Source organism: Dinoponera quadriceps, unplaced genomic scaffold, assembly GCF_001313825.1.
Source record: "Dinoponera quadriceps isolate SergipeBrazil2010 unplaced genomic scaffold, ASM131382v1 scaffold586, whole genome shotgun sequence".
In the NCBI taxonomy this organism is placed as follows: domain Eukaryota; kingdom Metazoa; phylum Arthropoda; class Insecta; order Hymenoptera; family Formicidae; genus Dinoponera; species Dinoponera quadriceps.
In genome coordinates, this window is record NW_014554764.1 from 1,729,958 (window position 1) to 1,746,451 (window position 16,494).

The 16,494-nt window shown below is 47.7% G+C and overlaps 1 protein-coding gene across 3 annotated transcripts in view; it reads right to left on the reverse strand.

Moving 5' to 3' along the window:
* The window catches only part of LOC106741571 (troponin I), a 37,756-nt gene extending 21,895 nt beyond the window's left edge, over positions 1-15,861 (reverse strand). The window contains exons 1-6 of one of the 3 annotated variants that reach the window (XM_014613703.1): positions 15,731-15,771; positions 12,417-12,456; positions 6,935-6,952; positions 6,234-6,362; positions 3,288-3,411; positions 1,709-1,809 (exon numbers count right to left, since the gene is read on the reverse strand). In XM_014613703.1, the coding sequence (XP_014469189.1) occupies positions 1,709-1,809; positions 3,288-3,411; positions 6,234-6,362; positions 6,935-6,952; positions 12,417-12,431 (387 nt within the window). In that variant the 5' untranslated portion in view covers positions 12,432-12,456; positions 15,731-15,771. Of the gene's footprint in view, positions 1-1,708; positions 1,810-3,287; positions 3,412-6,233; positions 6,363-6,934; positions 6,953-12,416; positions 12,461-15,730 lie in introns of all 3 variants that reach the window. The other 2 variants (XM_014613704.1, XM_014613705.1) reach the window with 2 other exon arrangements.
* Positions 15,862-16,494: the final 633 nt, after the last annotated feature.

The window sequence follows — 16,494 nt, forward strand, 5'->3', positions numbered from 1 at the left end:
AAAAGAGAGAGAGAGAGAGTGAGAGACGGACAGAGACAAAAAGAGACAGAGAAAAAGATTGAAGATAGCGAGAGAAATCGCGCGCACGTTAAAATGCGAAGTAAAACAACAAGTGCGGACAGAACCAAGAAAATCGACGGCGGTGTTGTTGTGTTATAACGTAGATAAAGAAACAAAAAGAAAAGAGAAAGAAAGGTAAATGGAAAACGGTGCGACGAAATATGCGAAGCTCGCGTCTCTCGCCCGGCCACAATAACGGAAGCTACGACGAACGGTTCAAGTTTCCACAAAGAGCCGTTAATCATGCGCCAAGTTGCCCGATAACGATTACTTATCGGTCGATGAGAATGAAAGCCGCGCCGACGACGTCGAAATTGCAAATCCTGACCGGCCGTGGAGATTGAAGACGAGTGTCGCTCGAATTCCAAATCGACGACGACGACCGGTGGCGACGACGCGGAAAAAGCACCGATCGGAAAACCGTTTGCACGATTCATTCACACCGTACTCATCGGTTCCTCGCGTTGTTTTATCTATTGAAAAAAGAAAGAAAAAAAAAAGGAGAAAGACCGGGGCAAAAAGAACCGTGTATCAGGGTTTCCCCAATTCTCTCGCGCAAGCCGCAATCGATTGAAATTGAATAAAATTCGGGGCAGTCGACGATCCGACGCAGGAATTTCAACTACAAAATTTGGCCTACGGTAAAAGACAGTAACAAAATTTATAAACGTAATTCTATGATATAGATGTTCTCTCAGCTATTGAAATGTTCTTCCAATTACTAAATGATCTAACCGCGCACAATACGAGAGATTTTATCTCTCCGACTGGAAAGTTGTACAAATCATATGTACACTGAAAGAAAAAGTATTACAAAAATATATAAAATATTTATTCGGTGTTCACTAATATATATATATATATATTTGTACATTGAGGACAATTTTTTTCAACTAAAAAAATATACATTTTCTTAAATCTGTAGCTTTTAATGCAATTGTTTTATATTTATTTCCCACGTTTAAATAAGAGATTTAGATTTAAATAGATACGTTGTTAGTATCCACCGAACAAATATTCTTTTTTATTTTCAGTTATTTTTTCTCTCGGTGTGTACGACAAATACGGCCGGTAATGGGTGAGTTTTGTTTTACGATAGTTTCATTCAACGAAATTTTGAGCCTGTTCTGTGTGAACGAGAGATCAAAAAATGCCGAAAATTTTGCCGAGACAATTGGGGCGTTTGCCACATACAACCCTGAAATTTTCGCTCGTTTATCCCGGGTTGTTTTTGACGATTTTTTTTTTACAGCGTAACGCGAGCGTAACGCGAGGATGCATGAACGTTATTTTCATCGAACTCGCGCGCGCACAAGCGCTATTATCGTTGCTCTAAGTATAAACGCGAGGTGTCGTCGTAAAATTGCATAATTCGCGACGACGGTCTGTGCAAAAACGCTAATTCGCGTTCGTCATCGCTCTCTGCATCACCATGCAACCGGGCGGAGATTGGCGCGTCACTCAAAAGTGCAAGAACAACATTGAGCCATCGTTACTTTGTCGTGAACGCCGCATTATTATTATTATTATTATTATTCTGCACGTTGCATGTGTATATATATATATGTATATACATATATACACATATATATATACATATATATAAATATATATAACGTTCTCGCAACTGTTGCTCTCTCAAATGTACCTCGTAGTCCTTCTTCTTCACGACATACTCGATGTCGAATTTTTTGTCTTCCAACGACGCGATCCTATTGTGATATTCGCGCAGCACGCGCTTTAGGGTATCTGTGTGGGGGTTCATCATCATCACAGGTGAATATGTAAACGCAAGAAAGAAAAAAAAACACAAGTGCATGTCTCGGGTATTGTGGGCTATCGTGTTTCTCGCAAAAGGGCTCAAGATGAACGTCTCTCTAGGCATATATACGCATACACGTGTATGGAACGAAGTCTCACAGAATGTGCAGGTATATATGTATATATATATATATATATAATATGTAACGAGAAACGAAAAATCGAAAATCGCGTACCACTGTGTCGCCGTACCCTTCGACGACGTGCTTTCTCGAGATCGTCGCATAAGGTAACCGACTAAACGACGATCTGCAAATCTGAAATCGATGAGAATGGCGGGGAGAGTGCGGCAACGTGAATCATTTTCCGGTCTGCGAGAGGATGAACGTCTAATGCATCGGCGTTAATCACTGCTACTCGACGAAGTACTGCTGATTCTCCCGAACAAACGCACATCTACCCGAGTCGAAATGTTTGGCTCCGCATTAATTACCCGCTGCTTTCCATCGAACTCGATGCAGCGGTGGAGAATCTTGCGGTGCGATAATGTGCAGACTACATTGTCTTTCGATGACGGTAACAACGGTTACTTCTTGCCGTTTTCTTGAGTTCTGAAGACGGATTTGTTCAAGAATTATTTAACACTCCGTCATCTCAATAGTTTTCCTAGCGACGAGATTACCAAAGAGAATACTAAAGAGATCAGGGGAGAGAAAAGTTTGTTGTTCGTCTGACTCACCCCCATTAATCTTTGTTAGATTATTTAACACTTATTTATCGTCCACACTTTCTCTCTTTCTCTCTCACACACAAAGAAGAGTTACCCATTAATCTTTATTAGATCATTTAACATTATTTTATCCTACACAGAGGAATAAGTTGCATAATTAATCAATTACCCGTTAAAATTGATAATATAAAAGAAGATTCAAGACAGATCAAATATATTGAGATAATTGAGTATGAAATAATTCTCGAATAAGTGCTTCTTCGGGTCCACAACGTGGGAAAACGGCAGTACGTAAACATTCGCAGCGCCAAGGTTGGTCAACAGTCTATATAGTGTTGTCTTGGGATTCCCCATTGACCTTTCGAGCTCGAGGGAATTTGTAGGATCAACAGTCCGAATTTCGACTCGAAATGCGTCCGTCCGATTGAAGACCGTTACGCAGACGAGAGTTCGAATTCCCGGACGTTCGGTCACCGGGAAAATGACTCGGAATCATTCGTGGACGACGCACACGACGAGGGGGTTTGTCGACGTTTCGCGTCCGTTCGCGTTTATCCTCGTTCTTGATATCGCGATCATTATCGAGAGACACGGAGATGATTAATGTACGACGCCAACTGTTGCGGACGGACACCGAGGTGCCGCGGTTAAACGCCTCGGGAAAACGTCTACGACAAGGTCGAATACGAGATTTAACGCGAACCGCTGAGACTGTGTGTGACGAAGAGCAAAGTACCTTCGTTAGCGTCATCGACGATCTTCGGCTTGCCACAGCGCTCCTCGATGATGCGTCTCCTCTCGGCCGCTTTCCTCTCTTGCTCCTTCTTCAATTCCTCGGCGGCTTTTTTACGCAGCAACAACTGGAAAGAGGCAGAATATTCGTGAGACCTCGGCCGGCAAAAAGAGAGAGAGAGAGAGAGGGAATGGAAGGATTTTGCTCATTTACTATGCGAACAAACGCCGAAGCTCTCACCGAAAATCGGCTCCTAACCGGCGCAATCGAACTGACGTAATTTAAATGGAAATGTAATTTTACATGCGAGAGCGTCCGTCGACTCGTTCGCTCGCTCGGCGGTCCGCCGCCGCTAAACGGTTTAAACTATTTAAATCAGCGCGCGATCAGGCGGATTATCATTACGTCCGGCTGATTTAATAAATACGAAGTCACCGATATCGTTCGCGGCCGATCGGTTAATCGCTTGTTAAAACGCCCACGTCGAAATAAATAGAGCCGGCAACATTCGCGAGCGGGCAATTAATTGTTACATTCGTACGTGAATCTAGAATTTATAAATCCGCGTCGCGTGCATTAACGCGGAAGCGAAATGGGATGCGAATTAACGCGCGAGTCTACAAAAACACTTATTAAATATGCACACGTTTATTGGAGGAATAAACGTAAAAGTAAAACGTGCTCGAAAACACACCGAATACGTGTATGTTTTATTTCAGAAGGTTCAACGTAACGAGTGATAAAATGATTAAATGATATTGCCGCAATAATATTTCTTAACGCACAACGTACAACGACTTCATGTAACTTCAAGTGCACGTAATTATCTTCACTACGGATGGAAGTAAATGCGACAGGTTTTAATCGAACGCGCGCGACTTTTCCCAAACGAATTTTTCCCGGAAAAGAAACCGGAAAAATCCGTGAAAAACGAAAGAAAAAAAAATGAAAGACCGGTTTTTTGCAACTGCAGTGACAGTTGAAGAGAAGAGCCGCACGGGAAAAGTTTCAGTAAAATTGTCGTAGCGCACGATGTGTTGAAATTGTATCGATACTCGCACTTGTCTTTTTTTATTTGCTCTTTTTCTCGATCGAATCCGCGTGATCTGGACGATGCGACTCGACGTTCGTCTCGAGCTCGTCTCCGTGCGCGATTTATACGCGAAATAATTCGAACACGCGGCGAAACGCCCTCGCTCGCTCGCTTTCTCGGTCCCTCCCGCACGGTCAGCGTGCGAAATAACGTCAGCCGGAATTCGGCGGATCGCAAATATTGACACAGCCTGCAGCAGGAGTGAAAAGGTGGATTTACGGGAAAATAACATTCCGCCGGGCCGGCAAACGCGAAAAGATTCTCGAGGAGGTAATCTGCATACGTGCGCGGGAAACTTTATGTACTGCGAACGTTCGTGACGGTGCATGGCGGCAGGGTGGTAAGAAAACGGACGGGAAGGGGAGGTGCGAGGTGTCCTGGCAAGACGACGATGGGAGCGGGGAACCGTGTGGAGGAGCCCATAAAGTACAGATAAAAAGGCGAGATGAAGTCGGGAAAAGCCGGAGCTGAGCGGCAGGACGAAGGCGGCAGCTGGAAAACAGGGAGGAACGGTCGAGAACGGTCGAGCACCGCGGCAGGAGAACGTGAAGAGACGATGGGAACCAGCGGGGAATCTTTTCTTAAGGGGGAGGAAGGGGAACCGACACAAAGCAAGGTGGCGGAGAGAATTGCCGGGATATCGCCGCGGTAGCGGACGCCGCTAGGAGAAGAGATTATCGCGTGCGACGGAGCAATGAGGTAAATCGGAAACGAGAGATCGCCGGCGGGCGGATATATCGAGATATAACGAGCGCTAAGTTTCGATGAGGCTCCTCAGCATTTACCAGATTAATCCTCCCCGCATCGCGGGGATTTCAAGGCAGATATTTTGATTGTGAATTTTCGAACCGGCAGATAGCGGGATATCCCTTCCTGGGAAACGCAGTGGAGGGAAATGCAGTGTGTACATGGACGGTATCCAGCTGTACGTTTTCTAACAAGGACGGTTAGAACACGCGTTTGTGCCTTCAGCCATCCGGATCGCTGATCACGTAAGTATCTTTGCCAGTGATTTGTCGGGACTTTTTTCCCGTTTCACGTACATGCTTCTGACGCTAATTTCGATATGCCAAGGCTTTTCGTTCCTAATCCTTCCAAAATGCTTGTAAAATAGGTTTAAAGTGATTTTATTATTTCTCCCTCTCGGACGAAACTCAATTTTCTTCCTCGCGAAAATCCTCACTTTCGGATGTTCAAATAATTCAACTTTGCGGTGTCAATATTATTATACTATTTTTTCAGACTTTCATACAGTTCGGAATGCAGCGTGGAAATTTGCGCTGGTCCTCAAAGTTCCAGGCTGCCGGCGGTAGGTGCTAAATTACACGTTGCCGATGAAAGGTCAAGACTCATTGGTCTTTTCAATCGTTTCCATCGTGATAGAATATAATACGGTGCGATATGTCATGATGTCAAAATGCCGAATACATCAGCGATCTGGTAATGTAGGAATGGCTGGGGCGGATTCGCGAACTTTTCGGAATGTCGATGTTGGAACTTTTCCCGGATAGACTTTTGTGATTGTCACGACGTGAGACAATCGATGTTGGAAACTTGAAAAATTTTTGCTTACATCTGTGGGAAAAATGTATTGAATTAATCGTGAAAAATGTCTGATCGATGCGAACGATTCGAGCGACTAGTGAGTTTCGGCCTGGTAAATGTTGAGGTTCCGTTGAAGCTCGCTGGTACCGTTCGGAGATCTGAGACGCGTGAAATTAACGCGGCTTCGTGTTTACCTTAACGTACTGGTGAAATACGACGACTCGGCCGTCTTAAAGAGGATATCCCGCGATTTTCTCCAGCAGGCGGACGAAATTCGAAGGGAAGAGAGGAGCAAAGAAGCGCGGACTTACCCTGAGCTTCTTCTTCCTGTCGGGGGTCATGAAACCCTTCTTCGCTTTCTTGGCTTTGGAGGCTTCCTCGAGGCGAGCGCGGACCTCCGCCCTCTTCCTCTCGGTCTCCGCCTGTTTCCTCTTCTTTTCCTGCATTTTTCGGGCGAAACTCCCTTAAAACATCTCATCTGTGAAAGCCTCGCAGCAGGCGTCTCGCGAGACGGCGCTGCGCGAATTCGGAAAGTGTTGCGCGACTCGAACTCCTCTAACATCCCCCTCGCGCCCTCCGCACTTCTCGGGCGAAAACTTTCCCGGGTCTTATATATCGGATCGGAGAGACGCGATAACGGGAGTTACGATCATTGACCGTAGAATCGAAACAAGAAGAAAGAAAAAGATCCCGCCTCGTCGCCGCGCCGAATTCGCGCTTAATTATTAGCGAAACAATTCGGGGATCGTCGAGACTCGAAATTCATCATCTACCGTAGCGCGTTTACGTAAAGAGAGCGTCTCGAAACGCGACGCGAAGTCGTCGTCCCTCCGATTGCTTTATCGCGTAATTAAAATCGCTAACGCGTGAATATATTCGACGTGGGTTTCCCGTGACAAAGCAAACGTAAGCTCCCGTCCCGACGAAAGGATTCCTTTCGTCCGTCCCGTAAGTGGCCGGCCTTTAAGAGGCGACTCTCTACGTTTCATAGCTAGTTTCCTCTCTTACGTACATCCTCGATGCGCTTTCTCTGCAAAAGAGAGAGAGAGAAGTTTCTCGTTAGTACGCTTCGTGTCTCCGGGTCGCAAGCACGCGATACCTGGAACACTTTTTACAGCCCTTTCGACTGTATAAAAGGATATCTCTCAGAGGATCTGAGAGCGAACGAACGGAAGAGAGAGAAAGAGAAAAGAAGAGATTACGTCTCTCAGTGTTCCAGATTTCGCCATTACGGAATACTTTACAAAGCATTAGCGTAGCGACCATGTTTTCGCGTATACCGCGGCAATGCGGAGCTAATGGAGTCTGTCTCAAGTGATAGAACTTCGTCCTCGTTCTAAGCGGCGCGCAACAGCCATCCGGCGAACATCCTTGTAATATCGTTTCCTGCAGAAACTGCCGCTTTCGTTTCGCTCATGACGTTACGCGTTTCGTCGGCTTTCATCCCTCCGGCCGATCTCCGTTAGCCCCGCATCCCGCAAATTTCAACAATCGGCCGAGCACGACAAAGGGATCAAAATAACAGTCGTGCGGCCGCTACACATATATATACATAGCGCAGAAGCAGCGCGCGAATTCTGCTTACACGGTGGGAAATTTGGTGTTGAGGACACCGCTCGTCCGAAACTTTTGCGTTACTTCAACACGGGGTGGGTGTTAAAAGCGCGCAGATATATGTCAAATTAACGTTCATTTTGTATAAAGTAAGGTGAAAGTTTTCGTCGACCGTTTTTAACGGGGGATTTTTATGAAATTTTACTGCATACAGCCGCCAAGCTGCACAGACTTACACAGGCGATACATATTGCCACCTTGAACGTCTTCGAAATATGAGAGAACGGGAGAATTTGTCCGATGGAAAATCGCATTGCGGTACCAATGGACGTCACTTCGAGCACTTTCTGTAAATACTTTCTGTAAACTTTACCCCACCTTCACATCTAGTCGTCGATCAAATATTCTTATGAAGAAGGGAATCACGGCGCTCTACTTGAAATAGTTCAGAAATAGTTTCCCCGTCTAGTCAAACGATCTTAACGCCGATAACGCGCGTCATGTCTGTCGAAAATTAATTATTGCGACGTAGTTCTTTTTTAAATTTCGGAAAAAAGACGAACATTCTTCGATGTGTTTTTCACATTCAGTCTGCATAACCATAATATTGTATGTCCGGAAATTCTCAAAACCTTCGATCTATATGCACCATCCGAAATTACCCGCCCCTCCACTCCAGCTGTCTTCCACGTTGAATGTTCATCGGACCGCATACGGAAGACGTAACTGCATTAACTGAATTTGTGCTTTATCTGACGAATACTCCGGGTCCGTTGACTCGTTTCATAATTCTATTAGAGGGAGTTTCTTCAAGCACAGTCTAACACTTGCCTTCTGTCGCCAAATAACGATCTTCACGTTGCCTTAATTCGTATTTTAAATGTATCAAAAAATTCCCCCGTTCTTCCGATACTTTCCGGAGGGCTACTTCCGCCCGCTCTTTCTGCATATCAAATTTTGCATATCGACCCGTTAATAAGCGACGAATAAAAATATTTCCCTATCTCGAAGATAATCTAAGGTGGCAATAGTTATTGCCTGTGCACGTAGACTGGGCGCTTCACAAGAGGCAAAGAGCAAAGACGTCCCTGTTACCGCAGGCATCCGATCTCTGTCTAGCTTGACTCCTGCTGGAGAAAGCCGGACGAAGATAGCGTGCCTCTGTGGGCAGGAAGGATAATATAGCCATCCTTCGAGCTTGCCTTCGCAAAAACCTCTCATAAAAAGGCGCAGTCTATGTATCTAAGTCTACGAGGTACGCCTCTCGAACCTTGACACCGCGCTCGAGCACGCGAGACGCGTCGTTGGGTAACCAACGTGTCACGGTCTTAAGAAACGCCGTAGCCGCTGACGAGTTCGTCGCTTGCGGACGCTATTAATAATTTGCGACGCGCATGTCGCGCGAGCGAGATGACGCGCAACACACACGCTGTGCGCCCACGGCGTTTCTTTTTGCCCCCGTTTTTCTGTTTCCTTTTTCTCTTTTTTCGCTGAAATTTCGGCCGAACTTGTGAAAAATTCGAGGTGTTCGCTCGATACGCTACGATGTAATCAAGCTGTTCTGCGCTACGGTGCACGCTGCCAGCTGCACTGCGACGTGAAATAACAAATATCACGCAGGTGTGTATTAATAACGTGCGTTTACAATCGCGGTGAAAAATATCAGGCGTTAGTGATGCATGCGGCTCGAAGGGCGAGTTTGTCACACGGGACGGACAGAAATCGTTCATCATGCCAGTGTTTGGTGTCTCTGGTACTTTACCCCAAGTCTGTTCGATTGTTTTGTGTTTGTCTATGGTGCTGTTCTCGGAATCTTAACTTCTCCGATTAGCTTCGATCGAAGAAGAAGAGGGGAGGAAGAGGAAAAGGAAGAGGACGAAGAAAAAAAATAGAAGCAAGAATATATTTTCCAAGAAACCCGTTGGATACCTCGGAGATGATAGCTCACGATGGCAAAGACAGTCACAAGAATTAAGAATAAATATTATATGATACTGTGCAATATTGTCAATCTTGTCGTCAATTTTTCCGGCATTTTTTATGCGACTCCAAGAATGATGGAAGTAAAATAGCTCGAAAATGCACGTTTGAAGTAATCTAATGTATAAATAATACATATATGTGTGTACGTGTGTGCTCGTACGCGCGCAGGTGCAAACTTCGTAATTATCAATATGGAGTTTCTAGAAGTGAGTCGTATCCTGCGTCGACAACTCCCCGAGCCGGCGCACCGAATAAACGAACTTTCCGCAAAACTGTGTTCATGGAACGGTTTTCAATCAATAAATGGACGCCGGCCGACCGATCTTTCGACGTTCCCATCGAGAACGCTCGCGTCGACACGTCTTTCGCGATAGACACGTCTCAAAAATAAAATTTCTCCGTCGTGCCATCGCGAGCGAAAGGAATCGTGAAGGGTGATAGAAGGACGGGCCGTTGGCGAATACAACCCCACGATGAAAAAACCACATCGAAAACCGCAGGCTGATTCAAAGTAAGAGAGCGAGAACGAGGACGAGAGAGAAGGATAGGGAGAAAGAGAAAGAGAGAGATTACGTAACGATAAAGTGCAAAGTGAAATATAAATTATGAGATCGACGAATCGGAATCTCCCCGGGAACGTATCCGCAATTGAAAATCTGAAGAATTCGCTCCTTTAAGGACATCGTGCGAGTGACAAATAGCTCGCTCGAATAGCGAGAAAGAGGACGCGTAAAATCGGAAAGAAAAAGAAAGAAAGAGACAGAGAGAGAGAAGAATACGGGCGGAGAGGACGGCGTTAAATAATGCCGAAATAAGGACGCGAGTGTGACGATAAATCAGGCAAAAAGTCCCGCCGTGGAGCATGCAGCGGAGACAACGGGCATGTCGGTCGTAATACGACGTCGGTCCCTTTCCATTTCCTTTTCCTGCAGAGCGGAAATTTTACGGTGAAAATTCGCGGGATATATACTCCCATTGCACGAGCGCGCGCGTGGCCAAAAACCTTCATTAACTTTTACATTTGCGGGCTGGCGCGCCGTGCAAATTGGCTTCATTATACGGAAAGAAAACTATCCTGCCGCGTAAACGAAGAATTGTCGTCCGCAGGGTGGACATTAAGCGAGAATGATGACGTAATCGCCGGGATAAAGGGATTCAAAGGGGGAATGAATCGTTTCGAGAGCACGCGGACTCTCGGTCTCGAGTTGAAGTCATTGAAATTGCGCTAACGTCTCGCTCTCTTCCGCGAACGGATGTCCTTCTCTCTCTTTCGCGATGTGGAAAGGACGCCGCGAAAATTGCCGATGCGCGGCTGAACGAACGACTCGTCAAGCGGAACGAATGCAGTTATCGTCGTGAGGCAAAAATCGCACGGCGAAAACGCACGGGAGGGGCAACCGACGAGGAGGGCCGAGGATCACAAGGAGGACCGCCCGCGCGAAGGAGAAAGGAGGCTGTAAAGGGGGCTATGATCGGGCGACGAAAAGCGAACTTCTATGATCGCCCTCGTCATTCTACGTAGCATGTTTAAATCTTTTCAAGGGGGCGCAAACTGCGTGGCTCATCCTTGACCACCATATCTATATCTTCTACTAAGCTGCTTGAAAACGCGCCACTGTATAGTATGCGTGTGTGTGTGTGTGTGGGAGAAAAAAACGAGGCTCGGTCTGCTCGAAGCCCTCGACGGTCGGAGCTTTGCAACGTGAAAGCTTGATAACGTGTATAGAGAGAAGTATAATATTGCAGGGGAATATATATATATATATATATATATGCTTTATTCATGGAAACGTGTATTTGAGGCCAAATTTCCATATTAATCCTTGGAGCATATTGTTATGCGTCGTAATAAAGCGCACGCAGCTCGAGGGGAGAGAGAAATAGAGAAACTTTCATCCACGCGGTGCGATTATCTGTGAAAATCGGACTATTGAAATTTATTAACTGGATAATAGAAACAGTTGGTTTATCTTAGCCGTGAGTGAAACCGAGTCTTCCGGAGCTGCAAATTGCGCGGGGGAAGGAGACGGATGGAGAAATCGATTGTGAGATCCCTCGAAGGCTGCCGGTCGCTCTCCCCGGGGTCATCTTGATTTACGACGTCAGAGAAGCGAGGAAAATGCAACACGCTCGAAATCTTTGCGAGGTACGGTCGAAATAAAAAGACACGGTCCCGTAAAATTGACGGCCGCGATCGATCGGGCGGATTTGCAAAATATTCCGAAATCTCGCCGGTAAATCCGCGAATAGCCGCAAAGAGCGACGTGACGAAATCTAGACGGTGCAGCACGTCGGCGATCGGTTTATTTCAATGCATTTTCCGAGAACCCAGCTCGTATTTTCCTCTACCGCTCTCACTTCTGACGTCAGGTCAAGCCGAGATGGCCGATGGGAGGAAACAGGAGCCACGAGATTAGATCTCGCGCGTTGGACGCACGGAAACCGCTGCCGTCAAATACACTTTTCGATGCGCATGTAAATTGAAGGTGGTGTCGCTATTCTATTTTTATTGACAAGGTCTATAAACTATCGTCTCGCTGGGGCCGGACTGGGTGGTCTATGCTAACGGTCTCGTATAATAATACGCGACATGCAGCCAAACGATGCATACCTTTCGACGGTAACGCTAATTTCACTGCACGGGCCAAGGGGACGCGCAGGAGGCGTTCGGTGGTTACGGCGGTGTTCCGGTCCAAATCCGAAGATCAGCGATCGGTCGATGAGGGTTCCGCCGCAAAAAAAACGGCGAACGATATGAAAAGGAAAAGATTGCATTAAGGCGGTGTTCGAGTCGCGCTCGGGCGGCACGTCGCGTCGTCGCTGCGTCGTCCCTCCTTCGTTCTCATTCACTCGGCAGTGTGATCGATAAAGTCGCAAGAACCTCGAGGAGGAGGAAGAAGAAGAAGAAGAAGAAGAGAGACAAGGGGAAAAAGCCCAGCCTCGGATACACACCTAACCTCATCGTCCGCCATGGTGGAGTCTGGTGATTACACGCGTCTACCTAGAAGAAGAGAAGCAAAAACGACACGGAACTATACAAACGTTTCTTTCTTCCTCCCTTTTTTCTAATCCGCACGCACGCGACGGCGATGCGGCGCGCGTCGCTGAAAATCTCTCTCTCTTTCTCTCTCTCTCTCTCTCTCCCCCGGCACATCGCGCTAATAATAGCGTCGCGCACCGTCGGAACCCTAGTCGTTAAAATAAAATAGGGGCGTGCATAAGCGAGCCGGCAATATAAACGCGTTGTCCGCGGCTCTACGTCACGAGCGGGACGCAAGGTTACCGCGCCGGTAACCGCGCCGGACTTTTTCGCATATGCATATTTATTCGTTATCCGTCGTAAGGGCAGAGTACGCTGTCGCGTTTCCGCGACGCGTCGCCGCCACGGAGCGGACGAAAATAATGACGGGGTGACGTCAATAGTTAAATGAAAACCTCGGACGCGTCCCGTCCGTTCATCCGTCCGTGCGGCCGAAATAATAGCGGACACTTCCAGGAGATATTTATCGCCGACGTGCCTGCCCCCCCTCCTCTCTTGCGCACCCCCGTCGTGTTTCCCACCCCCTCGACTCGATAAATACGATCGATTTTCGCTGTAGTCGATAAATCACCGCCGCTATGCGCGTAGTTTTCGCCGCTTAACGCACCGGCATGAGAGTGAGAGAGAGAAAGAGATAGATAGATAGAGAGCGAGAGAGAGAGAGAGAGAGAGAGAGAAAGAGAGAAGGCGCGACCGCCGTATAGAATATCCGACCGCGCGAAAATAGACGCCGGTCGTCCCCACTTTCGTCAGGACGTCGGGTGCGTTGGCGATCCAAATTTGGACGCACAGACCCCGTTAGATGTCCCGTGGTCGTTGGCGGCTTCAACTGGATTCGATGTCGGGACGCACGGATAAACAAAGTTTCGCGTTGCCATCCGAGAAAGAGAGAGAGAGAGAGAGAGAGAGAATGCGAGTGAGACGGCCGATCGAGTTTTATACGCCGGTTACACGCGTCATTCGTCGAATGACTTTTCGTCCGAGAGTCGAGCCGGAGGGAGGAAATGTCACACACATACACGCACGTCGAGCACGTCGACGAGACGCCCCGATTATTAATTGGACTTCCGCGCTCGTTTCGCCGGTGGGGAAACCGCGCGCCGAAATAACGCGACTCGGGAGCGCCTCTCTTCGCCGCGGCAGACGGCGAAGTTTGAGTAACTTATATAGGTGAACTTGCGCGTATCGGAATTGCGCGATTTTGTCGGGAAACGAGAGAGAGAGAGAGAGAGAGAGGGAGGGAGAGATAATAATTCGCAACGGTCGCTCGGCGCTCGGGAACGCTCGCGAGGAGATGGATCGCGCTTGTTCTGCGCGCCCGCGCGACGTTGCGAAAAACTTAGGAGCGATACTACGGCCGCAACGAGTCACAAGTGAAATGTAGCGCAACGTTGTAAACGAACGCTCGACAATGGTAAAACAAGATGCCATTAGTAGCGGGTGAAATGGCGCGCCCGGAGCACCGGTTATGACATCGCCGGGGTTTACAAATGTCCCCGTAATTCCTCTCGTTTCCCCACTTCCCCTCCCGCGCCTCCTCCTCGTGTTCGATGCGCGCGGCGACAATAATAATGATCAATCTGTAAAATAATTGCCAATTCCACAGGAACGAACATTTTCCTTTTCGTTATCTCTCCGATTAATTGGGTTATCCCGGTTAAACGCCGGGGATCGGGAATTACCCGATACATTTTTCATACGTGCTCCGCGCGTTCTTCTCCCCCCCCCCCTTCCCTCTTTTTTTCACCCCATCTCTGTAACTCCCGACGTTTCCCCGTGAACGTTTGGAATGTGGAATCCGAACGAGCGTTGCATAATTGGGACATAATTTCGAGAGTCGATCCCCTCTCTTTTTCTCTCTCTCTCTCTCTCTCTCTCTCTTTCTGGGATTTTTAAATAGACCGAAACAGTTCCGAATATTCTATGAATATTCTTTCGCATAATTGATCGATTAATTACAAAGTGTTCTGTTTCATTGCACTATTAAAAATTCGCGGCACCGGCTTTTTCTCGTAGCCTAATATTGATGGTTTTACTAAAGAGTGAAGTCCCGACGAAATAATGATCTCTTGAATATCGGCGACGGGTCTCCCGCGAGGACACCGTTGGGCGATGGGAAATCTTCCCGGGAAAGAGCGGAGAGATCGGCCGATCGTTCGCGTTCATCAGCCGGCGCCCATAGGGGAACATACGGCGCGCGCGCCTCCTTTTATATTCGTAACGTGCGATCGCCTTCGCTAAGTATAGATTTCCTCTCGCTCGCGCACCATTCCGAGACACGTCCTACCGCATCGAGACGTTACGGACGGTGCGTGCCGTCTCCGGTGTCAAAGAGGCGAGTTGCGCGCGATGGTGCCGTAAAAATAGACGACTCGCCGAATCTCATTAAGTTGCGCGAGACACTTGGAAAAAGAGACTTGACGACGAGAAAGAGAAAGCGAGAGAGAGAGAGAGAGAGAGAGAGAAGCTGGATCCCGAAGGAACGAGAAATCGAGGATTACACGCGCCTCTTCCCGAGAGAGTTCACCTCCCCTTGCCCCCGACTGAAAAGTTGGAATAATAATCCCTTTTAATTCCGTCTCGTCTTGATTCCTCCCGTCCGACCGGCTGACTCGGGTGGTGCGAATCGAAGAAGTGAGGATGAGGGCCGCTGAGAAAGCGGCGAGACGAGATTCTTTACGATCGACGCACGTGTATCTCGCCGAAACAGTCCGAAAAATATCCGACCGGAGACTCGGGACAAAACAGAGAGAGAGAGAGAGAGAAAGAGAAAGAGAGAGAAAAGACCGAAGGTACCGTCGTCCATCACTCGGAAGCTCGCTTCACTTTTCGAGTCGAACGATAGAAGGCCGCCGATGATCGTCGATCCGTCACTGTCCCGGGGCTCCTGCGGCATCAACCGGCGCGACCTTGAGAGGCATCCCCGAGGAGTATCTCTCGTACAAGCACGTCTCACTGGCACTCGATAGAACAGCGGAAACTTCTCAATCCTCCTCCTTTATCGGACATCGGGAGCCTTCCGGAGCCGACAACTCATTCTTGAGCGAGAGATCGCGCGAGTCCTCCATCTTTCTCTCTGCCTCTCTCTCTCTCTCTCTCTCTCTCTTTCGCTTTTGATCTCGATCATTTATCCGAAGGTTCTCCATCCCTGGAGAACGCGCAGGACCGCTTCCAGGACGCTCTCACGGCGAGGCACAACGGCGAGGACAACGGGTCGTAGTGGGCTCTTACCTTGTGAAGAGAAACTTGCTGGCTGCGACTAGCCAACCGGACCTTAGGCAGCTGACTGTGCCGTCGTGGATACCCGCTCGACTCGGTGAACTACCACCGCGGCCCGTTCACGTGGTACGTCGCGGCCAATGACGATACGCCATTGGTCGTAAGCATTTTTAGGCGAGAGCTCTGCCCGCTCCCGCTTGCTGCCAAAAATAATCGGAAACTGAAAACGGAGCCGAGCCCGCTCGCTACGGTGCGTACGTCGCTAAGCTCGTTCGCTCGCTTACGTCCCCGTCGAGGGGGGGGGGGATCGTTGTATGATATCTCGTCGTAATACCGAGGCTCTCGCATGAGGTGAGAACGGAGCGGTCTTGAACTCGTTCGCCCTCAAGCGCCGCTTATTAAGACGATGTTATTCGAGAACGATACGCTGAGGGAAAAGTATCTGAAGGAATATAAAATAGAAAATATTCTTTCGACGGCTGTACAGGGAGAAAGTGCTGAATTCAAGTAAATAATCACTTCGATACTCCTCGACCTATTTTTCACTCGCATTATGTGAATTTCACTTGGATCAAATAACGTGGATAATATACTTGGAAAATATTTCACTAGGATCTAGTATTATTTGACCGAAGTAAAAATTTGTCAAGGAATATTGGAGCGATTACTTACTCGAATGTAGCACTTTTTTTCTGTGTGATAACACTCCGTCTGATAATTCTGTAATATTCTGTCTAATGTGTATAACATATTTGCTAAAATCTAAATCTAGTAAA